Below are 18,410 nucleotides of genomic sequence, written 5' to 3' on the forward strand. Positions count from 1 at the left end.
ATTCGGACTGTGTCTGTCCAGCATTCTGCCTTCTTCAGGCTACCATGTCTTGGTCACTGCTCTACAACTGCCCTTCACTAACGCTCTGCCCTGTAGGGAAAAGCCAGAGTTTGATCCAAAATTCTCTTGTTGGAAAATGCCTAATAAAATTCCTTATAATAACTAGTCCCTAAGATCACTGTAAACCAACACAACACCAGAGACCATAACTGTAAAGAACATTTTATTTATTGAAAGTTTTTACACACCAATGGGAAACATGAACTTTATTCAGTCTCAGATTGTCCTGGTGATACTGCTATTTTGACAGGGTTTCTGGGAAGCAAAGGGAGGATGATGGAATTAACAAACTTGGGCTCTCCTGGGCACGCATCTGATTGCAAAGGACCTTCAGGGAAAGGGAGAATGGCTGGGCCAGTAGCAGGCTTGGTCAAGCCTGGCTTTCCTTCTGACGTGTCTGTCTGAAGCTTTTTCACATCAGCGACATCATGTGTGTCTGGAGAGGTTGGCACTGGCTTTGCCTTCTCTGGGGGAACAGGCTCTCCATCTATATGTTCCTTCTGATTTTCTGGTAAGGTGTGGAGAGACACATGCTCCTCTTTAGGAGGGAGAACTTTAACCCAACCCACTGTTTTTTCCAGATGTGGGGAGAAATGACTGGCTTCAGAAGGGGAAGGATGCTGATGCTCATGTCTGTGCTCTTGCTTATGCTCATGTTTGTGTGGGTGCCGGTTCTCCTTCCTTCCATGGTGGTGATGATGTCCATGGCTTTCATCATCATCTTGATCGGGTTTTTGAGATCTACGGCCAGGGTGCTGCTCCTGTTCTCCAAGGGCAGGAGCCTAAATTGGCAAACAGCAAACCCATGCATATATTAGAGCTACTTAAAAACCTTTCTCTGATATAAAGAAAGGCTCAGACCTAGTCTCTAGCAGTCAGTGCCAGCCATTGGTGCAGATGCACTAGTTCAAACTCCTGTGGTAGACAAGCAAAGCAGCTGCAGTACATAGGGGAGATTACCCTTGCTTGGAAGCGGAGTAATTCGGCTATTTCTAATTTCGCTCTCCCTCTATTATTATGATTGTTGCCAGGGCTGGCTCTAACTTTTTTGCCGCCACAAGCATAAAAAAAAAAAGAAAAGAAAAGAAAGAGCGCCGCCCCACCGTAACAACACCTCCCCGAGCGCCACCCCACCGTAACAACCCCCCCCGAGCACTGCCCCACCATAACAACCCCCCCGAGGGCCACCCCGCCATAACAACCCCCCCCGAGCGCCACCCCACCATAACACCACCCCCTGAGCACTACCCCACCGTAACAACACGCCCCCAAGCGCCGCCCCACCGTAACAACACCTCCCCGAGCGCCACCCCACCGTAACACCACCCCCTGAGCACTGCCCCACCATAACAACCCCCCCGAGGGCCACCCCGCCATAACAACCCCCCCCGAGCGCCACCCCACCATAACACCACCCCCTGAGCACTACCCCACCGTAACAACCCCCCCGAGCACCACCCCGCCGTAACAACACCCCCCCCGAGCACTGCCCCGCCGTAACAACACCCCTCCAAGCGCCACCCCACCGTAACAACACGCCCCCAAGCGCTGCCCCACCGTAACAACACACCCCCGAGCACCGCCCTGCCGTAACAACATCCCCCCCGAGGGCCACCACGCCATAACAACCCCCCCCGAGCGCCACCCCACCGTAACAACCCCCCCCCGAGCACTGCCCCGCCATAACAACCCCCCCCCGAGCGCCGCCCCGCCATAACAACACCCCCCCGAGCACTGCCCCACCATAACAACCCCCCAGAGGGACACCCCGCCATAACAACCCCCCCGAGCACCGCCCCGCCAAAACAAAACAAAACAAAACCCCAAGCACAGCCCCGCCACCCCAAGATTGGCCACCCCTTACAAGGTGCCGCCCCAAGCTCGTGCTTGGTCAACTGGTGGCTGGAGCCGGCCCTGATTGTTGCTTTAGTTCTGTAAATGTCTTTGATTTGTAAAGTGTTTGGGATACAGCTTGTTTTAATGACTATGGGTATATCTACACTGCAATCTGAGGTGTGACTGCAGCACGGGTAAACACATCAGAGCTAACTTTGATCTAGCTAGCTCGAATAACAATAGCAGTGAAGTCGTGGGCACATGGACTGTATAAGCCTGCTCAGGACCCTGGGTGGAGGCTTGCCTGAAATTGTATTGTATTGCCTTTTTTCACCATCTGGCAATGAAATGATCCTCTTATCACAAGTGAGTTTCTTTCTGATTTCCCCTATGCATGCAGTCCATTACTTTGTGAATAATCCTAACACAGAATGATCAGACGTTATTCATTCCAATTTTATTTTATAAAGGACCCTTTTGCAAACTTTTAGTTAGATGGAGAAATACCTGTGGATCGTAGATTTCGCAGGATATGCTGACAAACTGATGTTTATCAATTTGACTGTCCATTACAGAGCCTTTGCAGAGACCAGTGTGCTGGAAAAAGAAATGGCTAATTAGGACAAGTGAGCATCAAACCACATTGCATCACTAATATTTAGAGGTTAAGATTGTAAAATAGGAGATTATGAAAGTCCAAACAGATTTAGCTCCACAAATACATTTGCATAGATGTATAGTTAGTGCAAACTTTTGATTTTTGTGCTGGCAAAGTTACCTAGGAGGACAGATTTCCCAGATTAATTTTTTTATCTCTGAGTAGGATTAGATGACATGACGGTAAAAATGCTGACAGCTGCCTATACACCATCTACACTAACTCTGATGTTATTACCAGTATGGAAATGCTTTGGTGATAGGGGACATTTTCAGAAAATGCCATTAGAGGCCAGGCCTATAAAAGAGTATTAGATTACAGTTCTCAGAGAAAGAAATCTCTCTTCACACTGATCAAGGAAACCTTGGTAGAATACTGATAATAACAACTGTGGGCTTGTCTACATGGTGCCAGAGTCCCGACTACAGGGGTCTGAACTGTAGAGAGTTCTAACGTGCTGCCCTCTAACTTCCTCATGTGGATCCTGCTGGTGTGAACTAAAAGGTGCATAGTGCATGTGAATGTAGTCCTGTTTGGAATGAGACGACATCAGTGCAAACTAGCTGCCTTTTCCTTCACGCCAGCAGGCAATGAGATCATAACACATTAGAGCTCTCTACAATTTACACCCCTGTAGTCTGAACTGCAATGCCATGTAGACAAGCCCTAGATTTACACATGCTGGTAGGGAGCACAGTTCTAGGCCAAGGTTAAGAGAACAGAATCGATGGGCTAATGTGCTAATTTAACCTTTCCAATGTCTTCAAGTTCCTTCCTCTAATTTCTAAAGTTTTTCTATATTTGACTTCTTGAGCACAATGTACATATATTTGTGTGTATTCTTTATACTTCATTATTTGTGGCTGTTCGTACTGAAGAAGCCCTTGAGAACTAATAACTATTGCAAAGCACTAGCTACTCTGCTCATTCTGTACTGTATTTTTCTGTGCCATTCATGTTCATACACTTCTGGACAGTTATCCAGAATTTTATCGGGGATACTTGTCTTAAACGGTAAACAATTTGAGCAGAAACTGTTTTCAGTTCTGTGTTTGTCCAGCCCCTAGCACAATGGGATCCTAATCCATGACTGGAGCTCTGAGGTACTACATTAATATAAATAATAAATAATCATCATATATAGGGCTTGAGCCAAAGGCCAGTGAAGTCAATGAAAAGATTCCCATTGACTTCCGTGGGCTTTGGATTATGTTCATAAAGAAGAAAAACAGAAGAAGATATGCAAAATGCTTAATGCAAAAATCATAATATCCACAAAGTTATGTATTTTTGCAAACAGAATTACTTACAGCCAATTCAGGTGAGAGGGGCTTGCACTTGGAGACCTCAGCAACGGATTCATTTTTGGAGCAGGATGTCTCCTGAATTGTAAATTCTACAAAGTGTGAAGGACCAACGACCCACTGTCAAAATTTTATATGAGAAGAGAGAGAGAGAGATCATTGACTGTTATTTTTAGCCTTTGCAAATTTACCAGCAAGAGGAAAAGAAATTCATAATCCCAATCCTGCACCTTTTGCATTGACTGCAAAACTCCCATGAACAACAGAGGGAGTAGGGTTAGACTTCTGAGTTTGTTAGCTGTATTGCAGGAGAATATATTTTCCATATTCGCCGAATGCTGTCCTACAGCCTGATCCTTACCTTTTATACAGAATTCCCACTGAAGTATCACTCTAGCTCATGCATCAGCCAAAGCTGAAACTAGATTAAAATGCTTTTTTCTTTTAAATACTATTAATAATTGATATTTACACAGAGACTTTCATCCAAAGATCCTCATTGTGGCTCAATCAACATTTTATCTATAGGTATCACTTGACCCTGTCCTGAAATGCAGCCACTTCTGGGTTGGAAAATGGAAAAATGTAAACAGCACACAGTGTGGCCTGCAATCTGCACAAAGTCAGACTAAGATGATCATGATGGTTCCTTCTGACTTTAAAGTCTATGAGTAACACTACACAACTGTTACAGACAGAGAGTGAAGACTATCCAGTTGAAACGAATTTTAGAGAGGCAAGATATAATTGTGAGGAACACATGAAATTTAGCCAGGACACTGATAATTAGCACCTCCTCACTGTGCAATGATATTTTTAATTATGTTTAAGCTAATTTGGTGAGTTGCAGGTGTGCAACCTCTATGCTACACTAAATACTTTATCAGCTGGGCCTTTTGTTAGAGGTAGGCCTGAATCCAAAGCCCAGGGGCAAATTGCCAGCAGGGACAATGAACTATGGAGTTCAAATCTAGATCTGAATTTTGTAACTGGCTCGTCTCTCTAGAATAAGATGAATCAAAGCCACAGATCTACACAGCCTCAAACTTTGAAGGGTTCAGAATCCTATCCTGAACCAACTGTTGGTGCTCAAGCCCATCTTTGCACCTGATAGAGCAACTTGTACAAAGTGCAGCAGTTGTATCAATGCTTTCCAGGGCCTAAAGTGGGCTGTATGAATCTCAGCCTTACCTGCATTGAAGCTTTGGTAACGTTGAGGACAGAGAAAGAATGAGCGTGCTCACTTTCCTTGTTGAATTTGGCCAGGCTTACAACAGCAGTTTCCAGGTACTTGGGCTCCGTTGGACAGCCAGGGAGTGGACAGTCAGGGCAAATCCTTAAAAATGAACTTGATGGAACTTGGTTGAAAATAACAAATACACATTGATAAGATAGGTTTCAAAACACTACAGTCCCATTGACAGATATAGGTAGGTAGGCAGGTTGATGTGCCTATTTCGTGCTTATTCATTTCTTTAGGCTTTCAAGCCCCAGCCCCACACATGCCCTTGGCATTTCACACAATTTCAAACAACAATATTTGATACAAGCTTATAGCCATTGACCTAGTAATTGAACTGTCATGTGACACCCCCCCCCCCAATCAACCCCCACAAATCCACCACATCAGCTCGCCCCCTCGCCAAACACTGTCACTCTGGGCAGTGGTTCTCAACCTATTTACCATTGTGGCCCACATATGCAGCTCTCTATGTGTTATGTGGACTGCATCTACACAATATATTTACTACCAGTATGGTCCTGAGAATGTCACATGGGCTGCAGCTGTGTGCTGATTGGGCTGCAAGCAGCCCCTGGGTTGAGAACCACTACTCTGGAGACTGATGGCTTTTGCCTCAGAGTTCCCCACCCCACTGCTTAGGGAGAGGTTGCAATGGCACAAAGGGCTCAGAATCCCTGCTCTGCTTGGCAGCCAGCCAAAGAAAGCCCTTAAAATGTGCAGCTCTGGCCAGGAAGGGGCATATAGCCAGAGCACCCAGAGGATCTAATTGGCAGTCTCCATCACCAAGGCTCCCTTAGAGCACCAGATGCACTTTAAAGTTTATTTCTCCTCCTGGAAACCGCAGAGAAGATAGTGGTGCAACACCACATGCATTTCCCTTGGGGATGCCTCCCATGCACCCCACACATACACACCATCTCCCCTCACAGAGCGCTGTGGTCCCTGATGGCAATTTGCACCCCCTGCATCAATGGGGGCAAATCAAACCCAGAGTTTGTAACTTATTGAGAAGTGTCAATAGATGAGCCCAAACCATAATGTTCAGCCCCTTATAGACCTAGGAATCAGTCGTGAGATCTAGATACAGACACTGGCAAAGATCAGGAGTGTTTATATCTGTGGTTTTGGCTTGGACTCATCTCTAGTGTGGAAAGTCTATCAGGGCAGATGCTCCAAAGGGAACCAAGAGACTGGGAAGTAGGTCTCTCCAAAGGCTCTTGTGGCATCATCCTGGTGGATTTCCCGCAGAAAAATGAAAATGTGAAAAACACCCCTGAAGAGAGTGACATAAATGGGAGTTTTGCCTGAACATGGGTGAAGGATCCCACCTACTTTTGTTTAGCAGAAGCATCATGAAATAACACTAATAATTTGGGGGGAGTTTGCTATCCCATGTCCATTGCTGTCCCATGCCATATTGATTACCAGAGGATACATGCTGGAAATAATAATAATACATTTCATTTTTCTGCAGCATGCTAGGTGCTTTGCAGAAATATTCAATAATCTCAATTGAAATATTAGAAGCAATGTGTCTAGTGGTTAAAGCAGGAAACTGAGAGTGAGGAGAAAAGGGTTCTACTCCCAACTCTGTCACTAAGTAGATAAATTGCTTTGTCTCTCTGCTTAGTCTCTTTCCCTAATGGTAAAATTGGGATTATGATATTTAGCTGCTTTTGTAAAGCATTTGGAGGTCCTTGGATGAAACGAACTGTGAAGATGCAAAGGAATTGCATCATATTCAAAGTGCCATGCCAAATGCACATGTAAAAAGTCTTTCATCCTCTTTTCAGTTCAAAGTCAGAACCTGTCTAGTTATGTTGGTCCTAAAAGTCCTCGAGATCAACAGCTTGTATCATTCTGCCCTGAGAAAGAGAGGCAGGGCAGATGCCATTGAGAGGAAATTACCATGACACACCATGATGCCATTTTTAGTCACTTCTCAGAGTAGAGCCACATTTTAAGTAGAGCCCTGCACGGATACAAAATTTGTATCTGCATCTGATCCATGATCCACAAAAATGGCCCCTGGATATTCATGGATTTGCTGGGCTCTTTCTTTAAGCATTAAGAACATAAGAACCGCTTATTAATTTCATTTGGTGGCCCCTCGTTCTTGTGTTATGAGAAGGAAATAACACTTCCTTGTTTTCTTTCTCCACACCAGTCATTTTATAGACCTCTATCATATGCCCCCTTAGTTGTCTCTTTTCCAAGCTGAAAAATCCCAGTCTTCTTAATCTCTCCTCATACGGCAGCTGTTCCGTACCCCTAATCATTTTTGTTGCTCTTTTCTGAACCTTTTCCAATTCCAATATATCTTTTTTGAGATAGGGTGACCACATCTGCACGCAGTATTCAAGATGTGGGCGTACGATGGATTTATATAGAGGCAATATGATATTTTCTGTCTTATTATCTATCCCTTTCTTGATGATTCCCAACGTTCTGTTTGCTTTTTTGACTGCCTCTGCACATTAAGTGGATGTTTTCAGACATCCACAATGACTCCAAGATCTCTTTCTTGAGTGGTAACAGTTAATTTAGACCCCATCATTTTATATATATAGTTGGGATTATGTTTTCCAATGTGCATTACTTTGCATTTATCAACACTTAATTTCATCTGCCATTTTGCTGCCCAGTCACCCAGTTTTGAGAGATCCTTTTGTAGCTCTTCGCAGTCTGCCTGGGACTTAACTATCTTGAGTAGTTTTGTATCATCTGTGAATTTTGACACCTCACTGTTTACTCCTTTTTCCAGATTATTTATGAATATGTTAAATAGGACTGGTCCCAGCACAGACCCCTGGGGGACACCACTATTTATCTCTCTACATTCTGAAAACTGACCATTTATTCCTACCCTTTGTTTCCTATCTTTTAACCAGTTACCAATCCATGAGAGAACCTTCCTTCTTATCCCATGACTACTTACTTTGCTTAAGAGCCTTTGGTGAGGGACCTTGTCAAAGGCTTTCTGAAAATCTAAATACCCTATATCCACTGGATCTCCCTTGTCCACGTGCTTGTTGACCCCCTCAAATAATTCTAGTAGATTGGTGAGGCATGATTTGCCTTTACAAAAACCATGTTGACTCTTCCCCAACAAATTATGTTCATCTATGTGTCTGACAATTTTGTTCTTTACTATCGTTTCAACCAGTTTGCCCGATACTGAAGTCAGTCTTACCAGCCTGTAATTGCCGGGGTCACCTCTGGAACCCTTTCTAAAATTGGCATTGCATTAGCTATCCTCCAGTCATTTGGTACAGAACCTGATTTAAATGATAGGTTACAGACTACAGTTAGTAGTCCTGCAATTTCACATTTGGGTTCTTTCAGAACTCTTGGGTGAATACCATCTGGTCCTGGTGACTTATTACTGTTTAGTTTATCAGTTTGTTCCAAAACCTCCTCTAATGACATCTCAGTCTGGGACAGTTCTTCAGATTTGTCACTTAAAAAAATGTCTCAGGTTTGGGAATCTCCCTCACATCCTCTACCGTGAAGACCAATGCAAAGAATTCATTTAGTTTCTCCGCAATGGCCTTATCGTCTTTGAGTGCTCCTTTAGCATCTCGATCGTCAGTGGCCCCACTGGTTGTTTAGCTGGCTTCCTGCTTCTGATGTACTTAAAAAATTGTTTGCTGTTACTTTCTGAGTCTTTGGCTAGTTGCTCTTCAAATTCTTTTTTGGCCTTCCTAATTATATTTTTACACTTCATTTGCCAGAGTTTATGCTCCTTTGTATTTTCCTCACTAGGATTTAACTTCCACTTTTTAAAGGATGCCTTTTTGCCTCTCACTGCTTCTCTTACTTTGTTGTTTAGCCACAGTGGCTCTTTTCTGGTTCTCTTACTAGGTTTTTTAATTTGGGGGATACATTTAAGTTGAACCTCTATTATGGTGTCTTTAAAAAGTTTCCATGCAATCCTTCCATGTTCCCCCAATCTTTTATTATAAGAAACATATTAAGAATAACATACCTGGCTGTAAAGTGCACTCATAGCTTTGCAGGTGAACAATTCTCATTGGCTTGTTAATGTAGAGGGTTGCTTTACACTGCCCAAAAACCTAAAGAAATATAAATATGTGCTATGACTGTAGGTGGAATTTAGTTTTGCAACCTGTCAGTAGCCATAGAGCCTCTAAACAGTGCATTCTTCTCCATACAGTTATATAATTCTTTACAAAGACGGATTTTGCATTAGTGTTCAGCTGAGATTTAACACGTTTATCACCTGAAAAGACCTTTGAGAAATAAAAAGCCAGATCCTCAGCCGTTATAAATCAACGTAATTCTATTGACTTCAGGGGAGCTATGCCAGTTTAGAATCTGACCAGTAGGTTCAGATTCTCAGTTGGCCACTAAGTACAGCTGAGAAGAGAGAGCACAAAGGAGCTGGTTTTGGCTCCCTGATCATAGGGCTGGTGCTACACCTGCGCACTGCCAGTTAGCTGCCCAGCCTCCCCCCACTTCTTCTGGCAACTGGGGATTGCTGGGGTGCACTGGCACATTTCCTTTTCCCTGGCTTTGCCCCCTCCATTGGGGACTTGGAGGGGTGTATACACAGAGCCCAACCATCTGAAAACAGCTGGAGCTCAGCACAGTGGAAATGTCCCACCCACTCCCGCTATCTTCCAGCCATGAGTCTGACCCTTTTCCATGCTGTGTTGGGAGGAGGGAGAATGGCATAAAAGTCTGTACATCAGCTCTAGGACACTGGAGGATCACCCTCATACTACAGTGAGCCTGGGTTGATTATGCTGGCTTTAGCATGAATTTATACCAGCAGTATTAAAAGAATCTCACCCAGTATGTTCCTCCTATCAGTGACTTTAAATGTTAATGCTCAGGTTGTGACGAACTGGGCCTGTTCTTACTGTGGTCTGTGAATGCTGACAGGGGTGTGTGGCTAGGACAGTCTGCATTGGGGGATGGGAGACTGACCGGAGAATACCTGAGCGTGTAACATGAGAACCCAGGAAGGGGTTGGAGGCCAGGTGACACCTTGGCCCGGGAAACTGAACAAAGGCTGTGGGAGGGGTCGCTGAAGGCAGAGTGCTGGAAGCGGGCTGGAGAGATGGCTAGGAGGCAGAGATTGCTCTGACCCCCCAAAGGGGGGTGGGCTGGGAAGCCCTGGGACCCCAAGCTGGACCTAACTGGGGGGGGCCCTGTTGTCTGTGCCTGCAAGACCTGTCTTGGACTGTGTTCCTGTCATCCAAATAAACCTTCTGCTTTACTGGCTGGCTGAGAGTCATGGTGAATCGCAGGAGGCCGGGGGTGCAGGGCCCTGAGTCCCCCAATACTCGGTGACAGGTGGCCTCTTCACTATTTCCCCTTGTGGGATCAAGGCACATGAGCTGGGAGCTTCAGAAATCTTCTGATGAACAGTGTCCATTGGGGCCACTCACCCTTCACTGTTTCTTAGGGTTACCATTCGTCCGGATTTACCCGGACATGTCCTCCTTTTGTGTGCTAAAAATAGCGTCCGGGGGGAATTTGTAAAGCACTCACAATGTCCGGGATTTCCCCCTCCCCTGGCAGAGCAGAGCGAGCGGCTGGGAGGGCTGCAGGAAAGTCCCGGGCTGGACTCCGGAGCAGCTTCCTCCTCCCACCCCCCCTCCCTGCATTCTGAGCCGGCCGGCAGCTCCTCCTCCTGCAGCCCGCTCCGGCAGCCCTGTGCAGGGCCAGGGACCGGGTTTTGTGTTGTGCTGGGGAGCTCAGCCATGTGTCCGGCTGGCACAGAGCCCAACACCCTGTTCTGAGCAGCAGGGTAAGGGGGGGCAGGAGAAGGGACAGAGAGGTTCTGGATGGGGCAGTCAAGAAACGGGTGGGGGCTTTTGGAGGGGAGTGGAGAAAGTTTTGGGCAGTCAGGGTACAGGTAGGGGGTAGGGTCCTGGGGGGCAGTTGGGGGGGGGTCTTAGGAGGGGGCAGTTAGGGGACAAGGAACAGGGAGTCTTAGGTAGGGGGTGGGGTTCTGGAGGGCAGTTAGGAGCAGGGGTCCCAGGAGGGGGCAGTCAGGGGACAAGGAGCGGGGGGTAGGGGGCTGGGAGTTCTGGGGGGGAGCTGTCAGGGGGCAGGAGTGGGGAGAGGGATCGGAGCAGTCAGGGGACAGGGAGCAGAGGGGTTTAGATGGGTTGGGAGTTCTGGGGGGGCTGTCAGGGGGCAGGAGTGTGGAGAGGGATCGGAGCAGTCAGGGGACAGGGAGCAGAGGGGTTTAGATGGGTTGGGAGTTCTGGGGGGGGCTGTCAGGGGGTGGGGAGTGGTTGGATGGGGCGTGGGAGTCCCAGGGGTCTGTCTGGGGGTGGGGGTGTGGATAAGGGTTGGGGCAGTCAGGGGACAAGAGGCAAGGAGGCTTAGATAGGGAGTGGAGTCCCAGGGGGCAGTTAGGGGCAGGGGTCCCAGGAGGGGGCAGTCAGGGGACAAGGAACGGGGGGAGGGTTGGGGGTTCTGGGGGGGCGGGAAGTGGGAGGGGCAGGGGCGGGGCTAGGGCGGGGCTCCTCCCGTCCTCTTTTTTGCTTGTTGAAATATGGTAACCCTACTGTTTCTCCTTTTGTGGAGGGCTCCAGAGGTATAAAAGAGGCGAAACCCAACTGCCCATCAGTTCCTTCTAACCGCCAAAGGAGCTGCTGTGATGGTCAGGACATTTTTATTTTTGAATTTCAGGTTTTGGTTTTAAAAAATAAAAACTGTTTGACAAAAACCAAACATTTTAGTTTGTTTGTTTTTTACCAAAACCTGAATATTTTCATCAGATGCTAAAACAGTCTTTCATGCAGAATTCCTTTCCCAGGAAAATATTTTGTCAAAAAAGTGTTGACTGGCTCTAGCAGTGAGCCCAGGTTGCTTGCTGCATCCGTGAGGCTTAGCTTGTTGTTTGTTCTTTCTCTTTACTTTTTCAGGCCTCTAGTTAGTTAGATTGTCAGAACAAAAACAAGCATTAAGATGAATAAAGCGAGTCTCTTTCATTCCTCCTTTGTCAGGCTATTTTCAGAGAAACCCTTACAGGGATTCTAAACACGCATATTTACCAGTAACTGCTTATTAGATCTGGTTGGAAAAAAATTGTTGAAATTTTGAATTTGAGAACTCTTATAAACTGGTTGGGAAACAGTGAAATATTTTCATGGAAATGTTTTACAAATATTTTTTATTAAAAAGTTTCAAATTTTTAACCAGCCGACTGCTTATAAGAATCATCTGTGGAAGGATCTTTGCTTCCTTCAATAATACCTGAGCCATACGCTCCCATGTACACGTAAATCTAAAACTAAATAAATGAAATAAATCCTTACAGTTTTATGGGTAGGTCTGTTCTTACAATCCTTCCACAACCTTCTGCTGAGTACATGGCAGTCAGTTTCTACCACATCCAAGGTGAGATAGAAGACAGAACCAGCGATTCTCTAAACACAGCAAAAAAGGGGTTATGTCACAATTTCACCCATCACAAAGAAAAGAGAATAACAATGAGGGATGGACAAATGTCAAAAAGTTCATACAAGCACCCCCAAAAAGCTGGAAATGTTGTGGGCCAAATCTTCAGCTAGTGTAAATCAGCATATGCCAGCTGAGGATCTGGCCTGTAAGAACATGCTGTCTTGAAATATTTCTAATGCTTCCAGCCCTCAGTGAGGTCAGAATTATTGCAAGAACAGCCTTTCTTTGAGTTATTTTCACACTTCCTGTTCTGGTGCCAGCCAGAACCCCAGAATGAGGATGAACCATGGTAATGGGAAATTGTTTTTAAAATAGTTAACAGAACTTTATGATTTGGTTGAAATTTAGATCTGTTCTAATGTTAGTGAAAACAAAAGAATTATCTACAGGTATGTTGTGTCAGTAAATAAAGAATGTATATTGTTGAAGTTGACATTTCCTAGCATGCATGGGGCATATGACATCATAGATTCATAGATTCTAGACCTGGAAGGGACCTCGAGAGGTCATCGAGTCCAGTCCCCTGCCCGCATGGCAGGACCAAATACTGTCTAGACCATAATCTAGATCAGAAGCATGCTGCAGGCTAGAGCACTGGACTAGGACTCAGTAGACCTAGGTTCTATTCCTTACTTGGCCCCTGGCCTGCTGGGTGACGTTGGACAAGTCATTTCCCTCCTCTGTGCCCAAGTTTCCCATCTGTAAAATGTGATGTTGATACTGATCTCCCTGGTAAAGTGCTTTTGAGATCTATTGAAGGAAAGTGCTGTGTGAGAGCTAGGTATTATTATGGAAAGAGACACTGCAGGCATCTCCTGTGCTTTGCCATCACTGTACAGATACACTATCATGTTTATTTGCTGCTCTAAATGTTCCACTGGAAGAAAACCATCTCAATGGTTCGCCTCAGGACACTGGATATAGTGCACGTGGGTTAGAGAATGCTGGTCCTTCTGTGGATGAAATCAGATGTGACTTTTATTTTGTGCATGGCACCTAGGCACTGCAGTGACACACGGCTTTAAAATGTAATGGCTAGTGGCTAATTTAGATTACAGATTAGACCAGTGGTTCTCAACCGATTTACCTTTGTGGGCCGCATATGCAGCTCTCTATGTGTTATGTGGGCCGGATCCACTCAATATATATATTACCTGTATGGCCCTGAGGATGTCACATGGGCCGCAGCTGTGTGCTGTTTGGGCCGCGGATGGAGAACCACTGGATTAGACTGACAGTAGAACCAGTCAAAGTTCTGCAAATTTCAGTGTTTTTTGTCTCTGTGTGCAGCATTTGGGAGCCAGATTCATTATTTTTGAATATATCTTGTCTTAGAAAAACATTCTTCTGAATATCACAGGTGAGCAGATAGGAATGGAGGGATGTATAAAGAATCTGAAGTTGGTATTTGAGCTTCCAGATTAGTCACCCAGGTATTTTGGAGCACACACATTCTGCATCAAACAGGTGTATTTGCGCTCAAACACATGTTCGATGTCAGATATGTCTATTCCGCTGAATCACACAGACTGGTTTTGAAGCTTGGTGAATTCAGGAATATTTAAGTGCTTAAATACAATCAAACTGAACCAAAATCCTTCTCTTACCCTGCCCAAGCTCCAGTATTGGACCAGTTCTAACAGACAGAAGGACTATGAGTATACTGTACAGTCCATGTCAGTTTTATGTACTGACTTTCAGATGCATCAGCCTCCAGTGTGGAAAGGCTAGTTCGGAATTTATTCAGTGGTGAGCAGATCACAGAGCATTTCATTACCCTTATTTTTTATCTCATAAATAAGATTATTAAGAAGGAACTGTTTGAGATCTATTCAGTATTGGATAACGCCTGTTTTCTGTTTTCTACATCGGCATATCCCTTGCTTTGATTCTGCTGACACTAACACCACCCAGGGGTGAAAGTAACTTAAGGGACTTACTCGTATGCAGGGCCAGGGTCCTGAGCAAGGGGTGGGGTGGTCTCAACAAGAAGGGGCGGGGCCTCAGGCGGAAGGGACGGGGCCTTTAAATCCACAGACCCATTAAATTGTCAATGCTACCCTGTGGCTCCGGCAGTGATTTAAAGGGCCTGGGGCTCCGACTGCGGTAGCGGCGGCCAGGAGCCGTGGGCCTTTAAATCGCTGCTGGAGTCCTGGGGCTACCCCAGGGCTCCGGCAGCGGGCCTCTGGCAGCGATTTAAAGGGCGTGGGGCTCCGGCTGCTGCCGGGAGTCCAGGGCCCTTTTAAATTGCCGGCCTGGGGAAGCTGCCCCCTGCCGGTACGGTCGGCTGTGTACTGGCTCTTGCCGGTACACCATACCGGACCGGACTGGCTTACTTTCACCTCTGACACCACCAGTCTTGGAGCCAGAAGGGAATTGGCAACCACAGGTCAGCAACTCTTGCGGGGGACAGGGGACTTGTTAAAAACAGTAAAAGAAGAAAGTTCCAATATCTAATGATGACTTAAGATCTAGTTAAAAACCTGTCACTGAAGTACATTGATCATCATGTCCTGTGAATGAAGGGCTCTGTCCTACTCCCATTTGAGTCAATGGCAAAAGTCTTAGAGTAGTATCAAGCCACAAATCAGTTAGGGGCAGATTTGAATCTGAAGGCATACTGAAAATGTTTTCATCGTAGGTAGTGATCACAAAAATGAGGGGGAAAGAGAAAGTGTGGCTTTTCCACTGATTTAAAACACAGGCAAAGAAAAAGTTTCTCAACCCTTTCTGAGGAACAAAGGTGTCAATGGTATCCATTAACATTTTTGAATAACATGGCCTATTTGAATGCACACTGTATGTTCCATTTTCACAGCGACACAAATGTGATACAGTCTCAGTAGTGCTGTTTGTGCTTTTGGCTCAGATGCTGGGTTTAGTTGATCTATTTTGCTGTTATATACTGTGGTTTTGTACATTTTTTTAGAAATAAAAGAGTAATAATCGGTAAAAAAAACCAAACAAACCAGGACACAAGCTACGCCTTAAAGGTAAAGAGTGAAGAGGCAATGGAAGTGAGTGAGAGACAATATTGAAAAAGAGGCCCAGATTCTCCCCTGTGCTGAGACATGCCTGGCACAGGAGGAGGGGGATGGACCCATCAGGGAGCAAGTGCCTGATGGCACATCTGCATCAGCCCTGTCATAAATTAGAGTAGCCTAGGGGCTGCTCTAATTTATGTCATCTGGCAGTAGGCCCCAGTGGACCATTCTTTAGCTGGGGATTGCCAGAGCGCACTGTGCTCTAGCCACACCCACAACATACCTCTGATATGCCCATTGTGATGGGGTCAGTTCAGGGAGTAGCACTGGTAATAGCTGTGCTGGTTCTATGCAAGCTGAGAGTGACTTCATGTGGGAAACTCTCAACTGACCTAATCTGGTTGCTTTCTGGTCACTTTGAGCCACCGGAGCAGTGCAAAGGGTAGAGAATCTGGCTCAAAGAGCAGTGGAATATGTGTGCAACTTTATTGACCCAGTTCCTGATCACTGGCGGATAAATTTAACCATGGCATTTTCCTGGGCGGGTTGCTGGAGAAGCTGTGTCTTGGTGGGTAGGAAATAGTGACAAGTCCTAGTAGATGTGGGAGATCTTTAAATATGTGGCAATGGAATTTCTGTTCAGTTACAGCGCTCTAGCCATTAAACAATGCAAGCAAGTGCACAGATATTATATCAATGTGCAGTAGAGGAAGGGGGTGTTACTACCATGGTTATACAGTGACTTACATATCGGGGCCTGGCACATTGGTCCTGGCTGGGCCTCCTACATGTTATTGCAATACAAACAATAATACATAAAATAGTCACACACAGAGATATACTTTCCCCTTAGATCTACATTTATTTTTAAATCCAGTCTGATTTTTACCTGTGACCTGGTTTCAAAGCTCTCTTGACAAGTCAGTCTTCAAGGAGGTGCCCAATTGTATATGAAAAAATTCCCTGGGCCCAATACACTCTTGCTTTGCACCTTGTATAAGCAAGTACATCTGAGCCAAGTGGGTGTACAATGTTATTAAATGACAATGGTGGTGTTTCACTCCCACTGGACAGATGCCGATGACAGTACTAGGTGCGTGGCCAGAGAGAATCAGATCCCCCTGCTTCCAATAGTCCTACTTGCTTTAAATTGCTCCTGTGAAATTATTTCCATTCATTTGTGGGTCAAGTTGCCACTGCTCTGAGAGTCGTCGGAAAATTTAGCTCTTCACTTTTTCTACACATCAGAATTAATTCCCAACCTTTGTGAAATGTCTTTCTGAGCATTCCCTGGTTCAAACCCCCATTGCTAGGGCAACGGGACAGTATGCACAAAGTACACCCCCCTCCCCAGGACAAACACTACCCTAGAATGAGAGGGCTCCTTACCTGGGGCTGTTCTTGGACGCTGAAAATTCGATAGAGACCAAGCACGTAGCCTTCTCTTTGGTTGGCATTGATCTGGCGGAGAGCCAGATCCGCAGCTGCCTCTACTGCAGAGTCATTACACGCAGGGGAAAGTAACAGAGGTGGCGGTTCCACCAATGGAGGAGAGACAGCCCAGGAGCATAGCAACTGAATGCCAAAGAGAAGCAAAACAAGCAGGGTCATTCTGCTAAGAAAACCAGAGAGGCAGATCAGAAATGCTATAACCTCTAGGAAGCCACAAGACAGAGGCCAGGGCCAGCATGCAAGAATAAACTTTGGAAGTGGAATCAGGCCTCTTTATATACTTTGTTGTATCCTCCTCAAATAACACACTGACCATCACCTTTAAACCTGCAAACATGGCAACTGCAAACACCAAGTCAATGACTAGAAGGTTGTACATTCAGTGTAGCTGCTTGTAGACCAAGGCCAAATTCTGCTCTTGGTTTCACATGTCCAAGGTGGATTTCATTGGGCAGGCCACATACATTTAACCTCGCTGATTAAAATCGGTCTGTATGCTGTACTCTGAGAGCAAGGTCTGTTATAAAACCAAGGACCAATCTCCCATTGGCTTTAACAGAAACAGGATCAGGACCAAAGTTTGGTAACTGAATTTACACTTTTTATTTTATTAATTAAATATATATAGAAAAAATAAAATAACAAGCCTTTGTAAAACATACAGCGCCATCTGTGTTTGAGATGGAGAATGCAGACCTGCCTCACAGTAAGAGATAATATAATAATAGAGACTTGGCCTAAAAAGACCGATGGGCCATACCATGTTGCTTGTTTTTAAGCAGAACTCTCCACTGGCTTCAGTGATAATTCATTGCAATGAACCTGAAGTGCAAAGTGCTTCCCAGACATATAGATGGACACGGTCCCTGCCCCAACAAACTGAAATACTATTTGTAGACATGATGCAAAAGGAGAGCTACTGCCATAGGTGGGAGAAGATAGGAAGATGAGTAGACAAAGGTTATCAAAATAAGGTCATGCAGTTACATGTCTTGTTACAAAACAAATACAAAGCAACTTCTCCCCAACCCACTAACATCTCCTTCCTGGGGCTGTTGTCCTCTTACTCAGTCCACACATCCTTCTTCACTGTTTGACACCCACCCGCTACCTGACCCTCCCTGCTCTTCCCTCATCCTCTCTGTCATCATCCAACCACCTCTCCTCACTATGCAAACCTCTAGCTTTACCTCATCCTCTCCTGCCATCCGACTCTCCACCATCACTCCAGTGACACCCCAGGCAATTCATCCTGCAAACATGCCATACCTACCCCTAACAATCAGCACAAGTCCCCCTCCCCTCCACATTACTGCTGATTGCAACGACTGCTCCCATTTCCTCCTCTCCCTTCCTCCATATGAACAGATACCTGGAATTGTCTCATTGTGGTGCTCAGATGGAAGCAGGTGCCTATTAGCAGGACA

At 45.5% G+C, this 18,410-nt stretch overlaps 1 protein-coding gene across 1 annotated transcript; it reads right to left on the reverse strand.

Annotated features, from left to right (window-relative positions):
- Positions 1-206: 206 nt before the first annotated feature.
- LOC128842720 (fetuin-B-like) lies at positions 207-17,232 on the reverse strand. The gene is made up of 7 exons (XM_054038859.1): positions 16,921-17,232; positions 12,403-12,513; positions 9,090-9,177; positions 5,050-5,216; positions 3,865-3,978; positions 2,404-2,493; positions 207-842 (listed from the first exon to the last, which is right to left on the reverse strand). The coding sequence occupies exons 1-7, from the start codon at positions 17,140-17,142 to the stop codon at positions 267-269; spliced, it is 1,368 nt and encodes a 455-aa protein (XP_053894834.1). The 5' UTR covers positions 17,143-17,232; the 3' UTR covers positions 207-266.
- Positions 17,233-18,410: the final 1,178 nt, after the last annotated feature.

This window comes from Malaclemys terrapin, chromosome 9 (genome assembly GCF_027887155.1).
Source record: "Malaclemys terrapin pileata isolate rMalTer1 chromosome 9, rMalTer1.hap1, whole genome shotgun sequence".
Taxonomy (NCBI): Eukaryota; Metazoa; Chordata; order Testudines; family Emydidae; genus Malaclemys; species Malaclemys terrapin.

Coding starts and splice junctions, on each gene's coding strand:
- LOC128842720 (XM_054038859.1), bottom strand. CDS start 17,142: ATGACCCTGCTTGTTTTGCTTCTCTTTGGCATTCAGTTGCTATGCTCC. Junction 9,178..12,402: donor ACAGACCTACCCATAAAACT/GTAAGGATTTAT, acceptor ATATTTCTTTAG/GTTTTTGGGCAGTGTAAAGC. Junction 2,494..3,864: donor CCCTCTCACCTGAATTGGCT/GTAAGTAATTCT, acceptor TTCTTTTTCCAG/CACACTGGTCTCTGCAAAGG.